At 37.4% G+C, this 16,497-nt stretch overlaps 2 protein-coding genes across 2 annotated transcripts in view; one reads left to right on the forward strand and one right to left on the reverse strand.

Annotated features, from left to right (window-relative positions):
- The window catches only part of LOC107600646 (syntabulin-like), a 73,019-nt gene that overhangs the window by 8,295 nt on the left and 48,227 nt on the right, over positions 1 to 16,497 (reverse strand). Inside the window, exon 4 of the mRNA XM_016292593.1 lies at positions 16,173 to 16,180. Coding sequence (XP_016148079.1) covers positions 16,173 to 16,180 — 8 coding nt within the window. The remainder of the gene's footprint in view (positions 1 to 16,172; positions 16,181 to 16,497) is intronic.
- On the forward strand, positions 954 to 7,765 carry gdf6a (growth differentiation factor 6a). Its single transcript, XM_016292558.1, has 2 exons — positions 954 to 1,469; positions 5,927 to 7,765. Exons 1-2 carry the CDS (start codon positions 1,133 to 1,135, stop codon positions 6,805 to 6,807), a joined length of 1,218 nt encoding a protein of 405 aa, XP_016148044.1. The 5' UTR covers positions 954 to 1,132; the 3' UTR covers positions 6,808 to 7,765.

The raw sequence follows: 16,497 nt of genomic DNA on the forward strand, positions 1-16,497 counted from the left end.
TTTTGATCATTTGTGTAATGCAGCCATTTTTTCATACAGCAACGCTATTGATGACCGCAAGGAGGCAGTGTAGCGCAAGATAACGGGACAGGTGAAGCTGGAGAATTAACCGAGTGTCTGCAGCCACAGCTTTGTGAGGATAAAAGTGAGACTTTTTACATGACAGTTACAATAATGTCTTTCAGCTTTAGGATTGAAACACATACGTATACATTGACAGGATTGCTTGGGAATTCATTTGAACATGAATTTCAATATAATTGCATCCCATTGAAGATGGATTGAAGAAACTTCAAACATGTTCAAGTTATTTGGTCAGTTATTGTGGGCTTACATTTGACAACAATAAATTCTCACATAGCCTGTTCTTTTCTTTACAAATAAGTTCTTCATTTCGACCTTTCATTAAAATGGTCATGATTTAATAAGCAACTTTTATTTTCGACGGGACTGGTGCAGTTCTTCGCGAGACGATGTGCCCTGCAGTGAGGTGCTTGTAGTGCAGTAGATCTGTGAATATTTCTGGCGACCTGTTATCATCTGTCAACATGTTAGTCTACTTATACATATATTATTTTATTATTTTTAAATGAATATACAATAATGATACATATTTATACATTTAAATATAAATTTTATAAATTTAATCATATTAAAACCTTGTTTTATACTATGTTCCGTTATTCTTTTAAAACAATGATTTTATGCAAGAAAGCACACTTATAATACTTATTCTTTATAATATGCTATTTTTATTATGCATGCTATTAGCATCATCATCATCATCATTATTATTATTATTATTAATAATAATAAATCCATTACTACTACTAGTGATTTGCTTTATATAGCAAATATTATAATGACGTAAAAAAAACTTAGGAGGTGTATAGAGAGTCTGGAGAAGTTCTCCAATAAATCCAGAAGCGTCTGTGGAGTGGGCGTGACTCGTGAGCGAGTGTGTCTGCAGCCTGGAACTCTTGAGCGCACAGCGCACTTCACTTGAGACACGCAACACAGATCTCGCGCTGTCCGCGCTCGTGAAACCAACACAAACCAAAACAAAAAAAACCCACCGGCTTCACTGGGGAGACACGGCTCGCCTTCACGTTTTTTGGGGGACAGTAACACCATGGATGCCTTGAGAGCAGTCGCCTATTACACGCTCTTCATTTTCCTTTGGAGTTTACCGTGTTGCCAGTCAGCTGCGCTCATATCGCAGAAAAGGAGCAAGGGTGCCAGGAGCGCGTATGATGGGCAAAGGTCACCCAAATTTCTTAAAGAGATTTTCGCATCCTCTCCGGGTGCGGGTCGTCGGGATGATTTAAAGGACCCGGTTGTGCCTCACGATTACATGATCTCTATATACAGGACTTACTCCGCCGCTGAAAAGCTGGGGCTCAATGCAAGTTTTTTCCGCTCTTCAAAGTCTGCAAACACCATAACGAGTTTTGTAGACAGGGGAAAAGGTTTGTTCTGTTTTGTTTTCTTACATGCATTATCTGTCTGAATTATGCACTATGCATTTTCAATATTTAGTAATGAACCATTCTTTTACTTTGAAATCTTTATTGTGATAATGTAATTGAGGAAAGAAAAATATATGTATATGCTTTAACTCAGACATGAGCAACGACTTTCTGTTGGTAAAAAAAATTAAATACCATCTAAAAACCATAAATAGACCTAGATTGTCCTTAGAGGGAAAAATAACGAGATCTTCCCCTTAAATTGGACGAATAATTGTTTTAAGGTTTGCTCATGTGCTAAGGGTTTGGTGATCAGTCGTCCTGCTTGGGCCACAATTTAATGGTCAGCACGACCTCATATTTCGGCTAGTGTAAAGTTATATTAGTTTTACATTGACCCTAAGGTAACGTGCCAATAAAACACTAATTGGTGCGTTTTCTAAATGAAGGCAATAAATCTTTCCCTTAACATCCTGTCTGAATTATGCACTATGCATTTTCAATATTTAGTAATGAACCATTCTTTTACTTTGAAATCTTTATTGTGATAATGTAATACAGGAAAGAAAAATATATGTATATGCTTTAACTCAGACATGAGCAACGACTTTCTGTTGGTAAAAAAAATTAAATACCATCTAAAAACCATAAATAGACCTAGATTGTCCTTAGAGGGAAAAATAACGAGATCTTCCCCTTAAATTGGACGAATAATTGTTTTAAGGTTTGCTCATGTGCTAAGGGTTTGGTGATCAGTCGTCCTGCTTGGGCCACAATTTAATGGTCAGCACGACCTCATATTTCGGCTAGTATAAAGTTATATTAGTTTTACATTGACCCTAAGGTAACGTGCCAATAAAACACTAATTGGTGCGTTTTCTAAATGAAGGCAATAAATCTTTCCCTTAACATCCTCGCGTGCAAGCAGTCCGGGCTGTTCTCACAAACCTCATGCGAGGAAAAAAAACCCATAATATATGATTAAATTAGCTTTTTTTTTTTTGAAAGGAATTATTATTTGTACAATACAAATACAGTCTTTTTGCTTGCAAACGTTTAAGATTTTATTTCAGTTTGGACGAATAATTGTTTTAAGGTTTGCTCATGTGCTAAGGGTTTGGTGATCAGTCGTCCTGCTTGGGCCACAATTTAATGGTCAGCACGACCTCATATTTCGGCTAGTGTAAAGTTATATTAGTTTTACATTGACCCTAAGGTAACGTGCCAATAAAACACTAATTGGTGCGTTTTCTAAATAAAGGCAATAAATCTTTCCCTTAACATCCTCGCGTGCAAGCAGTCCGGGCTGTTCTCACAAACCTCATGCGAGGAAAAAAAACCCATAATATATGATTAAATTAGCTTTTTTTTTTTTGAAAGGAATTATTATTTGTACAATACAAATACAGTCTTTTTGCTTGCAAACGTTTAAGATTTTATTTCAGTTTTAGAGTATCGTTTTTAGTTGCATTTTCTATTTAACAATGTTATGCGTATTAGGTGCGGTGACATTGGATTTCTTTGCAACAAATAATTGTGTGAACACTGAGGGGGAAAAACGAACGCAAAAACATGCAACAAAAAGAGGAAGGCGGCGCAAACAGTGCACTTTTCCTCTGCAGACAAATGCGTTCTCAGAAAGAACAGAAGCGCCAACTGATTTGATGAAAAAAGCTTCACTTTCCTCACTGATTTTGATTTGATGTGTCACTGGCTATGACCCTTCACTGGACCCTCTGAGGGTTCAAACCGCTGATTGGAGTATTTGAACTGGGTGATCTAATTGAGTGTACATGTCATAACATATCAAACACTGTCTATTCTCCCGTAATGAACTAGTTCAGCCAGTGGAACATCACCAAAAGAGAAGAGCAAAAACTGGACAGGACCTTACGTCTGTTTAGGTTTGGACAATTGTTGCTTTTTGGGCATTTTGCTGGCTTTATAGCCTTCAAATTGTGGAGAGTTTAGTGCATTACGCGGGGTTACAGATCAAAACGTTTTTATAAGCATCTTAAAGTGCTGTAGCAATCGGTCTGTAGCATTTACCGTCAACACTTAATGCAAGAATCAAACTGTTCCAGTTGCCAGGCTTCACTACAATGTCTTGGCTATATGCACCATGCGCGTCATTCGCTGCTGAATGTCATCAAGAATCATTTCCACTCAAGCGCCGTTCAATTATGATAAGGCAGTAATCTTTTTGTGTAACAGGAAGGAATTTCCTCCAAAACAGATAAGACATTTCCCCAAATTTTAGATCGTTATGGTTGCAAGATCAGACAAGAACAAACGGAATGTATGAAAATTACTTTTGGCACTTGTAAGTAACTCATTAAAACGCAGATGGTGCCTTGGTAGCCACACTAAGAGAAGTCTCTCTCTCTCTCTCTCTCTCTCTCTCTCTCTCTCTCTCTCTCTCTCTCTCTCGCTGCTGAATGTCATCAAGAATCATTTCCACTCAAGCGCCGTTCAATTATGATAAGGCAGTAATCTTTTTGTGTAACAGGAAGGAATTTCCTCCAAAACAGATAAGACATTTCCCCAAATTTTAGATCGTTATGGTTGCAAGATCAGACAAGAACAAACGGAATGTATGAAAATTACTTTTGGCCTTTTGGCACAACTCATTAAAACGCAGATGGTGCCTTGGTAGCCACACTAAGAGAAGTCTCTCTCTCTCTCTCTCTCTCTCTCTCTCTCTCAGTACAGAATCGAATTATTGGAGAAGAATGTTGATTGATTAAAAGCGAGCGATTGTGTGTCTGGAGTGATTTATGAATTTCTGTTAGTGGCCTTCACTTGTCTCGGTGATCTTGTTTTGGCTGTCGCGTAAACTCGTCCGACTCTTGCTGCATAAACTTGTATTTTATATAATGTACAATAATCACTTTTGATCGGGGATGTTGTTTTTGGCGGAAGGGATGAAATATAAGCGGGGTGCATTTTAATGGGGTGGGAGGGAATTCAGAACTGTTAATTATTTGGTGACCTTGTATTCGATTTGTTTGAGGTCCTATAAAAACGCTAATGTGGACCATACGTGCACAGGAACGAATTCTGTTCACGCATGGACAAAGAAAGCCAAAATAATATTCATTTTCGTTTTATTTTTGTATTACATTTGAATTAAAACTACAAATTAAGTGCCGTTTTTAAGATTTGATTTAGTTTTAACTGCAGTGCAGTTATTTTGTATTTAAGCATTAAAAAGCAATCGGCTCTCAAACAGTCACATTAAAATTAGTCTGGTGTTATTCAAAATGATGCATGTATTTATCTGGGATTTTGTTCAGGCTAAATGATATCTGTGCCTCAGGCGTAGTTGGAGCGATAATAGTTCAACTGAAATTCTTACATACACAAGCTCACATGAATTCAGATAAATGCTTCTCGTTTGGTCTGTCAGAGAGATAAAAGGCGGTGATAAAGTGCGACTAGGCCTCTGGATTCCTGAAGGGGAAAGAATGCATTAATTGTGCATTGTTCAACACGTACAGTATGTCGCTTTGTGTCTGGCGCACTCTTTTCCCCCCACTCTCCCTCTTTCTCTCTCGTCCTCGCTATGGCTACCAGATCTCTCTTATTTGCGTAGTCACCTGTACGTACTTATGACAAATTATTTTGCAAACAGTTAAATTACACAGGTGGCGTAAATGTTCCAAATAGAACCACAAATGTTGTAGATCTGCATGAGAACATTTTTACGTTCTAAAAGTAACTTTTTAAAAAATTCTAGTGTTTTAGAAAATTATATACCAGTGCTTTATAGACTCCTAAAACCAATTCTAATCTTCAGGACCTATCATGTTCCATCAAGAATGTGTAATCCCCTAAAAAAACATATCCATCAAAAATGTTTCTTGATAAATAACGGGTTCTTTACTGAACATGAGGTGTAGAATATTGGAGAACTTTTAGTTTTAAGAGTGTAGACTTAGAGAAACCACACATGTTTGCTGCACTGACCAAGCAAATATGATTTCTCTTAAAATATTTGTCAACAATTATCTTGTTAATTTGTGGGCTACAACTGTTCAAGCTTCTTGTCGTTTTCTTGTCTAATTTGAGATGGACACTCTTTTAGACTTGATTTTGAGTGAGTCTGTACCACTTTCCAACTTAAAAACTAAGATAAAGCCTGATCTCTGAGAATGTGAGCCAACAGAGTGACTATTCAACCATGTATCTTCCTTTCATTTTTATTTAGCCTACAAGCTGCATTCTAATATGATTAAATGTTGTACATGCTTGTTACCAAACTTCTATGAAACATATTAGAAAAAGAAAAAAGGTAAAATATTTATCAAAACTAATGAAACTGAGTTACTCGGCTGCTGCATCTTCATCATGTTTATATCTCCTTATTGTTAACTACTCTTTTATACCTATTTTTTTATGAGACTGTGAGTCACTCTAAGTGAATCTGATTGCAATTATTTCTCTTTATCTTGCAGACGATCTCACGCTCTCTCCTTTGCGAAGACAAGCGTATCTGTTTGATGTCTCAACTCTCTCAGACAAAGAGGAGCTGGTCGGTGCTGAATTAAGGATATTTCGAAAACCGCCCGGGGATTGCCAGCCGTCCCCATCAGGCGTCTACACTCTTCATTTACTCTCGTGTCGATCAGAGAGGCCGTTGGCTTCCAGATCCCTTGATCTTCAGGATTCCCGAAAAGCAGAATGGGAGGTTCTGGACGTTTGGGGAATTTTTAAAAGCAGACATCAAGGGAATCAGCTTTGTCTCCAGCTCAAGGTTACGCATGGCAAATCTGACACAGAAATTGACCTAAAGCAACTGGGTTTCCACCGGCACGGTCGAACGCAGCAAGAAAAGGCCATATTGGTGGTCTACACGCGGTCTAAGAAAAGAGAAAACTTGTTTAATGAGATGAAAGAGAAGATCAAGTCTCGCGGAGACGATGAGGAGGAGGAGGAGAGCGCGCTGCAGTTCAAAGCGCGGCGCAGACGGAGAACTGCGCTCAATAATCGCCATGGAAAACGGCATGGCAAAAAGTCCAAATCGAGATGCAGCAAAAAGGCTCTGCATGTCAATTTCAAAGAGCTGGGATGGGACGACTGGATCATCGCTCCGCTGGATTACGAAGCCTACCACTGCGAGGGCGTGTGCGACTTCCCATTGAGATCGCACCTGGAGCCGACCAACCACGCCATCATTCAGACGCTCATGAACTCCATGGACCCCAACAGCACGCCGCCGAGCTGTTGCGTCCCCACAAAACTCAGCCCCATCAGTATACTTTACATAGACTCCGGTAACAACGTCGTGTACAAACAATACGAGGACATGGTGGTAGAACAGTGTGGCTGTAGGTAGCGAATCACACACGAGGGTTTGGCACCAAGGCATAAAACACTTGAACGATGCGTAAAGACGCGCTTGAGCCGCCCAAACTGCGCATTCTCACCTATGCAAAAGGGATTCTTCATCAGAGACATTTTTGACGATTTAAACGATCTCCACCGGCCACTGTTCACGGTTGTGCCAAGTGCGCATGTACAGTTTCTCTAGACTTGGAACAAAATTGTGTTTTAGGAGGTTCGTCGTCATTTTTCTTTACACATGCTGGGTTTCTTTTTGTAATTACGTGCCCAAAACCCCCTAAATATTTCTTTAACGAGTCGTCTCTCGGACGAGGCAGGTAGAAAAAACACCAGATTTAGTGCGTAACCGTCTGGACAGGATTCACTGAGGATTGGGTTACACCATTATCTCTGTGGACTCGGAAGAATGTGGAGACGGGCACCTGTTCAAACTCATCTGTTAGTTATATGGATAAGATACTGTATGGTATATGGATAATAATGAATGAGCAAAACGCAGTGCCCTGGAAACGCTTTTTTACGACGACCAGTGCGTAATTTTCAGGCATTTTCAGCTTTTGGGGACAGAGGTGAATGTACCAAACACTAAATAAGACAAAGCGATTCTGCTTCATCCCTACAGAGAGAGAGAAAGAGAGACTGACTGGCTGACTGATGCTTTTTTGAGGAGCATCGGGTAACGTTCTCGAGTAAAATGTTTTTTGAAGTGCCTGGACCTTTCCACAAAAAAATCCACAAAATGTCGTTTTGTATTTTCTGAGAAGACAAAAAAATGGAAATCCATCAACGTTTGCATCTTTACAAAATGCACTTCCGCAGCTGTCCAAGTAGTCTGGAAGGAGCGTTTTTCCTATCGACTGACAAGGAAAAAAGAGACTCGAATGCGAGATTATATTTAAATGCACATTAGCTTTGAATGCACTGTTGTTCATTTTATGAGCTGTAAATATTTGTAAAGTAAAACCTAAAGTGCAACGTATGAAGAAATGTAAAACCACATTTCTTTGTTAATGTACATTTATAAATGCACTCAAATCGCTATAATTTCTATTCTATAATTATTTTATTATTTGTGATGTACAGAGTTTCATGATAATCGTGTATTTCTTACGCTGATAAAACAAATTTAATTTAAAATGTATTCATTATTGCCGAGGGTGGAAATACCATTATCGATGTCTACCTCATAATTGCATAGAATCTACGTTCTGAGGTGCATTCAGCTAGAGTTTAAGGTTTTTCCCAAATATATATAAATATATATATATATACAGTATATCAATGGATAATAATCCACACTATTACTGTACTAATAAAAAAAATAATGTACTTTGTGTGGTGCCACTGACTCCTAAGATCCATTTAAATCTTTTGACTTTAAAGCCTCTGAAATGTTTGAATTATATATCAATCATAGTATTTAACTAGATGTCAATTGACCTATAGATTATATAATTTTTTTGTTTTTTGATGTAATCTGTAAAATCTATCAGATCAGTCAAGGGTCATAATTATATATATATAATACTCCCCAGATACTTTTTATTTTTAAATCATTAAAATTGTTAAGTATATCAATGAAATGTCATGCTTGTCGGCAAAAAAAAAATCAGATTTGATTAAAATTGTTTAATCTAATCAGTAAAATCCAGCATGTCAAATTTTCCCAATATTTTATGTACATATACAAATACTGATTCTTATTTTCTCCCACATGCAGTTTTTGGTAAAAAGCACATTGTATGGCATAAACTACATTGGAAGTCCTTAATTCCATATCATATGATATCAATCTCCCAAACCTTTTAAAAGGGAAAGTCATTTTATCAGTGAGGTTAAATAATTGTCCCGGGAAACAGGAGATGATGACCTCATAGAAGCCACTGCAGCAGCTGTTGAAAACCATGTTTCAATTTAAAAATAATCCTTTATGCTTGTTGTTTTCCTGTAAACTGCATTTTGGCTCCCATCATTTGAATGGTACATGACTCTTAGTTTTTAACTACATAAATTAAACATGATATCAGTGTCCTGCATAAAAACCTAATGCTTTATAGATTAGATTAAACCATTTGAATTAGGGAACTCACAAGTGCCATTCTTTTGGGCCTGTGCAGATGATTTAGCTTTTTTCTCCCCCCCATTTAAGTGTCATACAGAGTTAAAATGTTTCAGTGCTGTGTGAAGTCTTAACATTTCTATTCTTTTTCACTCAGCAGCCTCTTTTCATGTGTCCATCTTTTGTTTCCATTCCACTGACAGATCCTCTCCTGAGATAATCTTGCTCTTCACCTGATCTGTTTCACATTTTTATTAGCTCTCAGACGGTTTTAAGACCCCATGGGATTTCTGTGGCTCGTTTTCACAGTGCATTATTAGCAGCGTTTTTATCCTCGCATACGTTTCTGCTCCAATAATCAGGCCCGTGTAATGGTGCTAATATGTCGTAGAGTAATGCCTCTCACAGCCACCTCTCAGTGTTTGAATAGTGTTGAAACATGTGGACCACAGAGATTTAAGGAAATACATCTCCAGTGTGGATCTGAGTGTATGAGCAACAGGCTGTTTTCCAATGAATTAGCCCTCCGCAGGTCAAGTTTTCTTAACACAGTAATGTTTCCCAATCTTCAGATGAAAAGGTTGAAGGGAGGGATTGCTTCCATATAGGCATCGGCCTTGGCCTGGAAGCAATTAGAAAATTGCTTTGAAATGCTATATGTTGTCCAGACTCTGTTACAGTATCATATCACTCCACACATGTTTGTTCAAGGAGGGGAAAAAGATGCTAATGTGCTCTTTAGCTGTCTCAGAGAATGACACTTACAATGATAATGTCTTTCAGAATGAGGACGGAGACAGCATGCGCTGTGTCAGGTGGGATCTCATCACCCATTACAGGTCCTATTAGAGCTGTCTAAACAGATGGAAACACACAAGAACTCATTCTGCAAGATTTATCATCTTCCCGGCAACACTTCACATTAGGTTCATTAACATTAGTTTATTCATTAGGTGTCATGATTTTGAACAGCATTTATTTATTTAAGATTTTAATATAGTGCATACATAATATATGTATATTTTTTGAAACAATGCAAAAAGTTCTTACTGTTACTTGATCTATGTAATGCGTCCTTGCTGAATATGAAAAGTGTGTATTTAAAACAAAATACAGCGGGTAAAATAAGTATTGAACACGTCACCATTTTTCTCAGTAAATATATTTCTTAAGGTGCTGTTGACATGAAATTTTCACCAGATGTCCATAACAGCCCAAGTAATCCATACATACAAAAGAAAACTAAACAAATAAGTTCAGAAATTAAGTTCGGTGTAATAAAATGGAATGACCCAGGGATAAAGTATTGAACACACTTACTGAAATTTGTTGGTAATGACAGCTTCAAGACGCCTCCTGTATGGAGAAACTAGTGGCATGCATTGCTCAGGAGTGATTTTAGCCCATTCTTCCACACAAACAGTTGTTCAAATCTTGAAGTTTCTGTGGGCTTCTTCTATGAACTCTAATCTTTAGTTCTTTCCTTAGATTTTCTATTGGATTCAAGTCAGGTGATTGGCTGGGTCATTCTAGCAGCTTTATTTTCTTTCTCTGAAACCAATCGAGAGTTTCCTTGGCTGCATTTGGGATCGTTGTCTCGCTGAAATGTCCACCCTTCTTTCATCTTCATCATCCTGGTAGATGGCAGCAGATTTTTGTATCAGGAATTGTCAATACATTTTTCCATTCATCCTTCCTTCAATTATATGAATTTTGCCAGTGCCACACCATGATGTTTGTGGGGTGATGTGCAGTGCCATTTGACTTCCAAACATGGTGTGTATTATTGCATCCAAAGAGTTTAATTTTGGTCTCTTCTAGACTATATTCTCACAGTATTTCACAGGCTTGTCTAAATGTTGTGCAGCAAACTTTAAACGAGCTTCAACATGCTTTTTTTCAGCAATGGAGTCTTGCATGGTAAGCGTGCATACAGGCCATGGCGGTTGAGTGCATTACTTATTGTTTTCTTTGAAACAATTGTACCTGATAATTCAACAAGTGATCCTTGGCTCTTAGACAACTCTTCTGATAATTATTTTCACTCCTCTGTCAGAAATCTTGCGAGGAGCACCTGGCCGTGGACGGTTTATGGAAAAATAATGTTCTTTCCACTTCTGGATTATGGCCCCTACAGTGCTCTGGAACACTCAGGAGTATAGAAATCCTTCTCTAATCAATGCCATCAGTATGTTTTGCAACAATAAGTTTGCGAAGGTCTTGAAAAAGCTCCTTGCGAGGAGCACCTGGCCGTGGACGGTTTATGGAAAAATAATGTTCTTTCCACTTCTGGATTATGGCCCCTACAGTGCTCTGGAACACTCAGGAGTATAGAAATCCTTCTCTAATCAATGCCATCAGTATGTTTTGCAACAATAAGTTTGCGAAGGTCTTGAAAAAGCTCTTTGCTTTTACCCATCATGAAATGCTTCTTGTGTGACACATTGGTCATGAGACATCTTTTTATAGGCCATCAGTTGGGACTAAACCAGCTAATATTAATTTCCACTGACAAGGGGCAGGAGTGCTTTCTAATTACTGATAGATTTCTGCTGGTGACTTGGCTTTCCATGTCTTTTTGCACCTCCCTTTCTTCATGTGTTCAATAACTTTTCCCTGTGTCATTTCACTTTATTACACAGAACTTAATTTCCGAATTTATTTGTATTGTTTTGTTTGTATGTATGGATTACTTGGGTTGTTGCCGACATCTGGTGAAAATTTCATGTCAACAGCACCTTTAGAAATATATTTACTGAGAAAAATGTTGACGTGTTCGATACTTGTTTTACCCGCTATATACTGTATATGTGACCCTGGACCACAAAACCAGTCATAAGGGTCAATTTTTCGAAATTGAGATTTATAGATAATCTGAAAGCTGAATAAATAAGCTCTCCATTGATGTTTGGTTTGTTAGGATAGGACAACATTTGGATATGACTATTTGAAAATCTGGAATCGGAGGGTGCAAAAAAAATCAAAATATCGAGAAAATCGCCTTTGAAGTTGTCCAAATGAAGTGCTTAGCAATGCATATTACTAATCAAAAATTAAGTTTTGATATATTTATGGTAGGAAATTTACTAAATATCTTCATGGAACATGATCTTTACTTAATATCCTAATGATTTTTGGCATAAAAGAAAAATCAATAATTTTGACCCATACAATGTATTTTTGGCTATTGCTACACATACACAGTGACTTAAGACTGGTTTTGTGGTCCAGGGTCACACACATATATATATATAAAATGTGTGTGTGTGTGTGTGTGTGTGTGTGAATGTGCAACACACATGTATATGCACATTAACAACTTCAAATGTTAAAAAAATTATTAGAATATGTATAATATACATGTATATGTATATTATATATGTATAATATATATATATGATTATTCACATTAACAACTTCAAATGTAAATTTTTTTTATAAAGTATATATAATAATTGTTGTAAAAATATGATATATTTAGATATAATTATGTACACAAACAACTTAAAGGCAAAACATTTATTAGTAAATCAAAATAGATTTAAAGAAGATTAATAATTGGTAAATATAAAATATTGTTCTTATTTCACGTAATGTATAGAACTTTGTTGTAACATGTTTCCATCTTCATTTAAGGTTTCTACTCACTAAAACTTTATAGTGGACCAGATGAATTAAACGTTGTGTTGAAAGACTCACATGGGATAAGTTTACTTTGGATAAAATAATGGGGATTGCCTTGCTAGATATGACAGGCTTCATGTCATCCTGACCATATTTTGCATTTGGATCCTCATTTGAGGTTTTCCGGCACTTTCGAGCATGAAACTGATCAGAATCTGTTTCTTAATCCTTATAGAACATCAGTGAACTTTTAAAGGGTAGAAACGGAGACCGATTACAGACCCGAGACCATCTCTTATTTGATTATGATTTATGAAATAATGGCTGGGTTCATAGACAGAGTAGATGAAGATCGGAATGCAGGAGATACAGGGGGTGTTTAGCAAAATGGAATGCAGAGTTTACCATTCCGGGTTCCTTAGTGCATTCCTGGACTCAGTGCTGCATTAAGTAAATGGCTCTTCCTGGTCATTGGAGTGTTATCTTCTACTGTCGGGAATGCCTCTTGAGACATTACTGTTTATTTGAATGTTATGTCTAATGTGTGTGTGTGTGTGTGTATGTGTGTGTTTTCTTTCATAAATTCGTACAGTGAAATGCCTGGCAGACAGACAGATACCTTTCAGTGCAATTTTGGGGAATGTTCTTCATAAATAGTCTTGACACATCACATCTGTGCATGGCGCTATCAGACAGGATTTCGACTGTGGAGGCCTCTGGTAATGCTTAATCTTGAAGATATACAGTTTTGATTGTTTCTTGATTCTGGGAAGCTCTCATAGTCTTACAAATCATTTACTAATAATGGATTAATCAAATAGACATTAAGAAAGCATAATTCAAAAGTGGGACAAATTATATTTTAATACAATGCTTAGCTGACAGCCTTTGAGGTGTAATGTTGGTTACCCCAAATATGTATTTAAATGTTTCCCTTATTTTCTTTAAAGCAAAATCTGGTTTACAGTGAGACACTTGCAATAGAAATAAATGGGGCCAGTTCATAACCATCAATAGTTTCAATAGTATAGCTAGAAGAAATAAACTTGCAAATTCTGTGTTAGCATGATTTTAGTATGAGAAAATCGCTTACTATTTCTGTGTAAAGTTATATGCAGTTTTACAACTTTGTCACCAATACAGTGCAGTGCCATAAACCCTAAAATGACTGTAAATAATTAAAAACAACTTGACTGCTAAAGTTTAAATAGAATTGTACAGCTCAAATAATGCTGTGTGCATTATTTGAGCTGTACAATTCTATTTAAACTTTAAGAGAAGCATTTGTGTAAGAGATTTTATAAAATCATAAGCATCACATTTTTGCTCCATTTACCTCCATTGGAAGTAAACCTTCAAAAAATAAAACAAAAAAAACACTGTAACCCTGATTTTTACATTTTTAAAGAAAAATAGTGACAAGCTAAAATTATTTGTTGTAATAATCAACATTATACCTCAAATGCTGTATGTTAAATATATGTCAAAAATTCTAATTTAAATGCACATTTCAATTTTACATGTTGTTTTGTTTTTAATGGTTTAAATGATTTAAGGTTTAAAGTAAGACCAGGACATGTGACAGGAGCCTGCTCATAAAACTGAATGGGCAGAGAGACAGATCAAAAGACAGTAAGGAGGAGTGTGTGTTTGAGGAGACAGAAGGACTGCAGCGCACACAGATGGGAAGATGGAGGGTGGATGAGAGTGTGCTTGAAGGGTGGCAGATGCCTTGACTGACCCCCAGTGTAGCCCTGCATTCATCCGCTGGACACGACACAAAGACAAAAGGCCGACCCAAACAGTACATACACTTGCCCATGCCTCGGGGTCAAAGGTCAGATTATCTTTCATCTAATTTTGTTGCTCTGTTCTCTTTGAAAATGTTTTGGGGTTTTATATGAATAGAGGCCAAAGCAATTAGTAGCTGTTGATTTTCAGAAAAACACATGACAGATGAAAAAAAAAAAAAAAAGGGGTGTTCTTCTAATGGGGCATCTGACTGAGAGTTTTTAACAATGAGCAATGTCCGACATCAACAATAAAAGATAAGGTAAGCATTTTCACCTCTCTTTTGTGTGTGGGCTTGTGTTACCTAACTATACACAACTATGAACAGTTATATTTCCCCCCTACTGTTTGGTGATCCTGTCAGAACAGACTTGGGACCCATTAGGTTTGCAAAATGCTGAACTGAGATACTCGTGTTGCTCCAAACCTACATAAAGTTCTTTTTATGTAGAACACACAAGAGACAATTCTGAATATTGTTATTTTGAATTGAAGTTTTTTTTATCAATAGAGGCTAAATAAATTAGCAGCTATCGATTTACTTGAAAACACATGACGGAGAAGGAGAGATGAAAAAAAGAGAGACAGAGAGATTTGAATCCAAATCAAAAATGTCCAACATCAAAAATAAAAGATTATACAATAACTATACATACACAATTATATTGTTCAGCCTTGCTGTCTTGTGATTCTATTAGGACAGACTTTGAGCCCGTTATTAGGTTTATGACCTGCTGAACTAAATGAATGTTGTTTAAAACCTGTATAATGTTCTTTTTTATGTGGAACACACAAATGGGAATTCTGAATAATGTTATTCCGAACAAGGAAATTCTGAATAAGCTTTTATATCAATGGAAGCTAAAGAAATTAGCGGCTGTCAATTTGTTGGAAAACACATGACAGAGAAGGAGAGATGAAAGAAAGATGGTGTTCCTAACAGAGATTTAAACCCAAATCAACAATGTCCAACATCAAAAATAAAAGATTATACAATAACTATACACAATTATATACTAATACAATTTAGTATACACAATTTTCCCGCCTTACTGTCTTGTGATTCTATTAAAACAGACTTTGGACCTGTTATTAGTTTTATGAACTAAATGATCCTTATGTTGTTCCAAACCTGCATAATGTTCTTTTTTATGTGGAACACACAAATGGGAATTCCGAATAATGTTATTCTGAATAAGGAAATTCTGAATAAGGTTTACATCGATAGTGGCCAAAGCAATTAGCAGCTGATGATTTGCCAGAAAACACATGACAGAGAAGGACAGATGATAAAAAAGGTGGAGTTCCTCTAATGGGGCATCTGTTGAGTTTCCCCTGACATGCTTTTGGGTAACACCTGGCTTTAGCTTACCTGCTAATCGCATTGTAACAAAGGCCGGAGGCCATTTTGAAAACTGAGTCGGATCTTTTATCTCGTTAATGGCAGCAAAACATTTCAAATCTAATTGTAGCATGTGGAGAATGTTCCGGATTGGTTGTTCTAGTTTAAGAAAGGGAGTATACGCAAATATTTGCAGGGTGTCCGCAATGATGAACGTCTCACACACTTGTTTGACAAGATAGTTTATTTTTCTGGAAACTATTTAGGCATTGTTACACTCGCGGCTCAATTGAGTGTTTAGAGACAATGGTCTGGTATTGGTTACTGTCGTTAAGTGTGTGTGTGTGTGTCTTGTCTCGGGGTTTGGTTAGAGTGTGTGCTAAGAGCAGGGCAAATTTGCACAGCCGATCAGACAATAGCAGAGTTTAGTGGCGGGGCAGGGACGCGACCTCTTTGCCACCCTCCATCTGGTTGCGCTGTTGGCTGTGTGCCTTGACTGCTACTTCTAAAACGTGACTTAAAGTTCGGGTGAGCCAGAGACCTACGAGCCTGCTTGATTTCATAAAAACAAGCTTACGCCGCCGTGAACAATGGAGCATTTGGAGTTGTACTGTAAAGTGATCCACTGAGAAAAACAAACACAGGGCATGAGCAGTGAGCTAGCAAGAACAGACCCTCCGCGAATGGGGCGGGCCAGGGATTGAACTTGTGTTCTTGATTGGTAAGTCGGCCTGATGGACACCTCCGGGCCCTGTAGATGGTGCCTGGGGTGTCTCAAAAGGTCACAGCCCCTGCTGGCTCGCACCATACATTAGTCATGAGGCTTTGCAGCTTACCTGTCTAGCGTTTCAGCTCAGCACAATGCA

The sequence above is a fragment of the Sinocyclocheilus grahami genome, unplaced genomic scaffold (genome assembly GCF_001515645.1).
Source record: "Sinocyclocheilus grahami isolate Dianchi unplaced genomic scaffold, SAMN03320097.WGS_v1.1 scaffold288.1, whole genome shotgun sequence".
In the NCBI taxonomy this organism is placed as follows: domain Eukaryota; kingdom Metazoa; phylum Chordata; class Actinopteri; order Cypriniformes; family Cyprinidae; genus Sinocyclocheilus; species Sinocyclocheilus grahami.

Bases quoted from the DNA above. Each gene is read 5' to 3' on its own strand.
- gdf6a (XM_016292558.1), top strand. From the start codon at position 1,133: ATGGATGCCTTGAGAGCAGTCGCCTATTACACGCTCTTCATTTTCCTT. The intron at 1,470-5,926 runs GTTTGTTCTGTT...TTTATCTTGCAG, and splicing joins TTTTGTAGACAGGGGAAAAG to ACGATCTCACGCTCTCTCCT.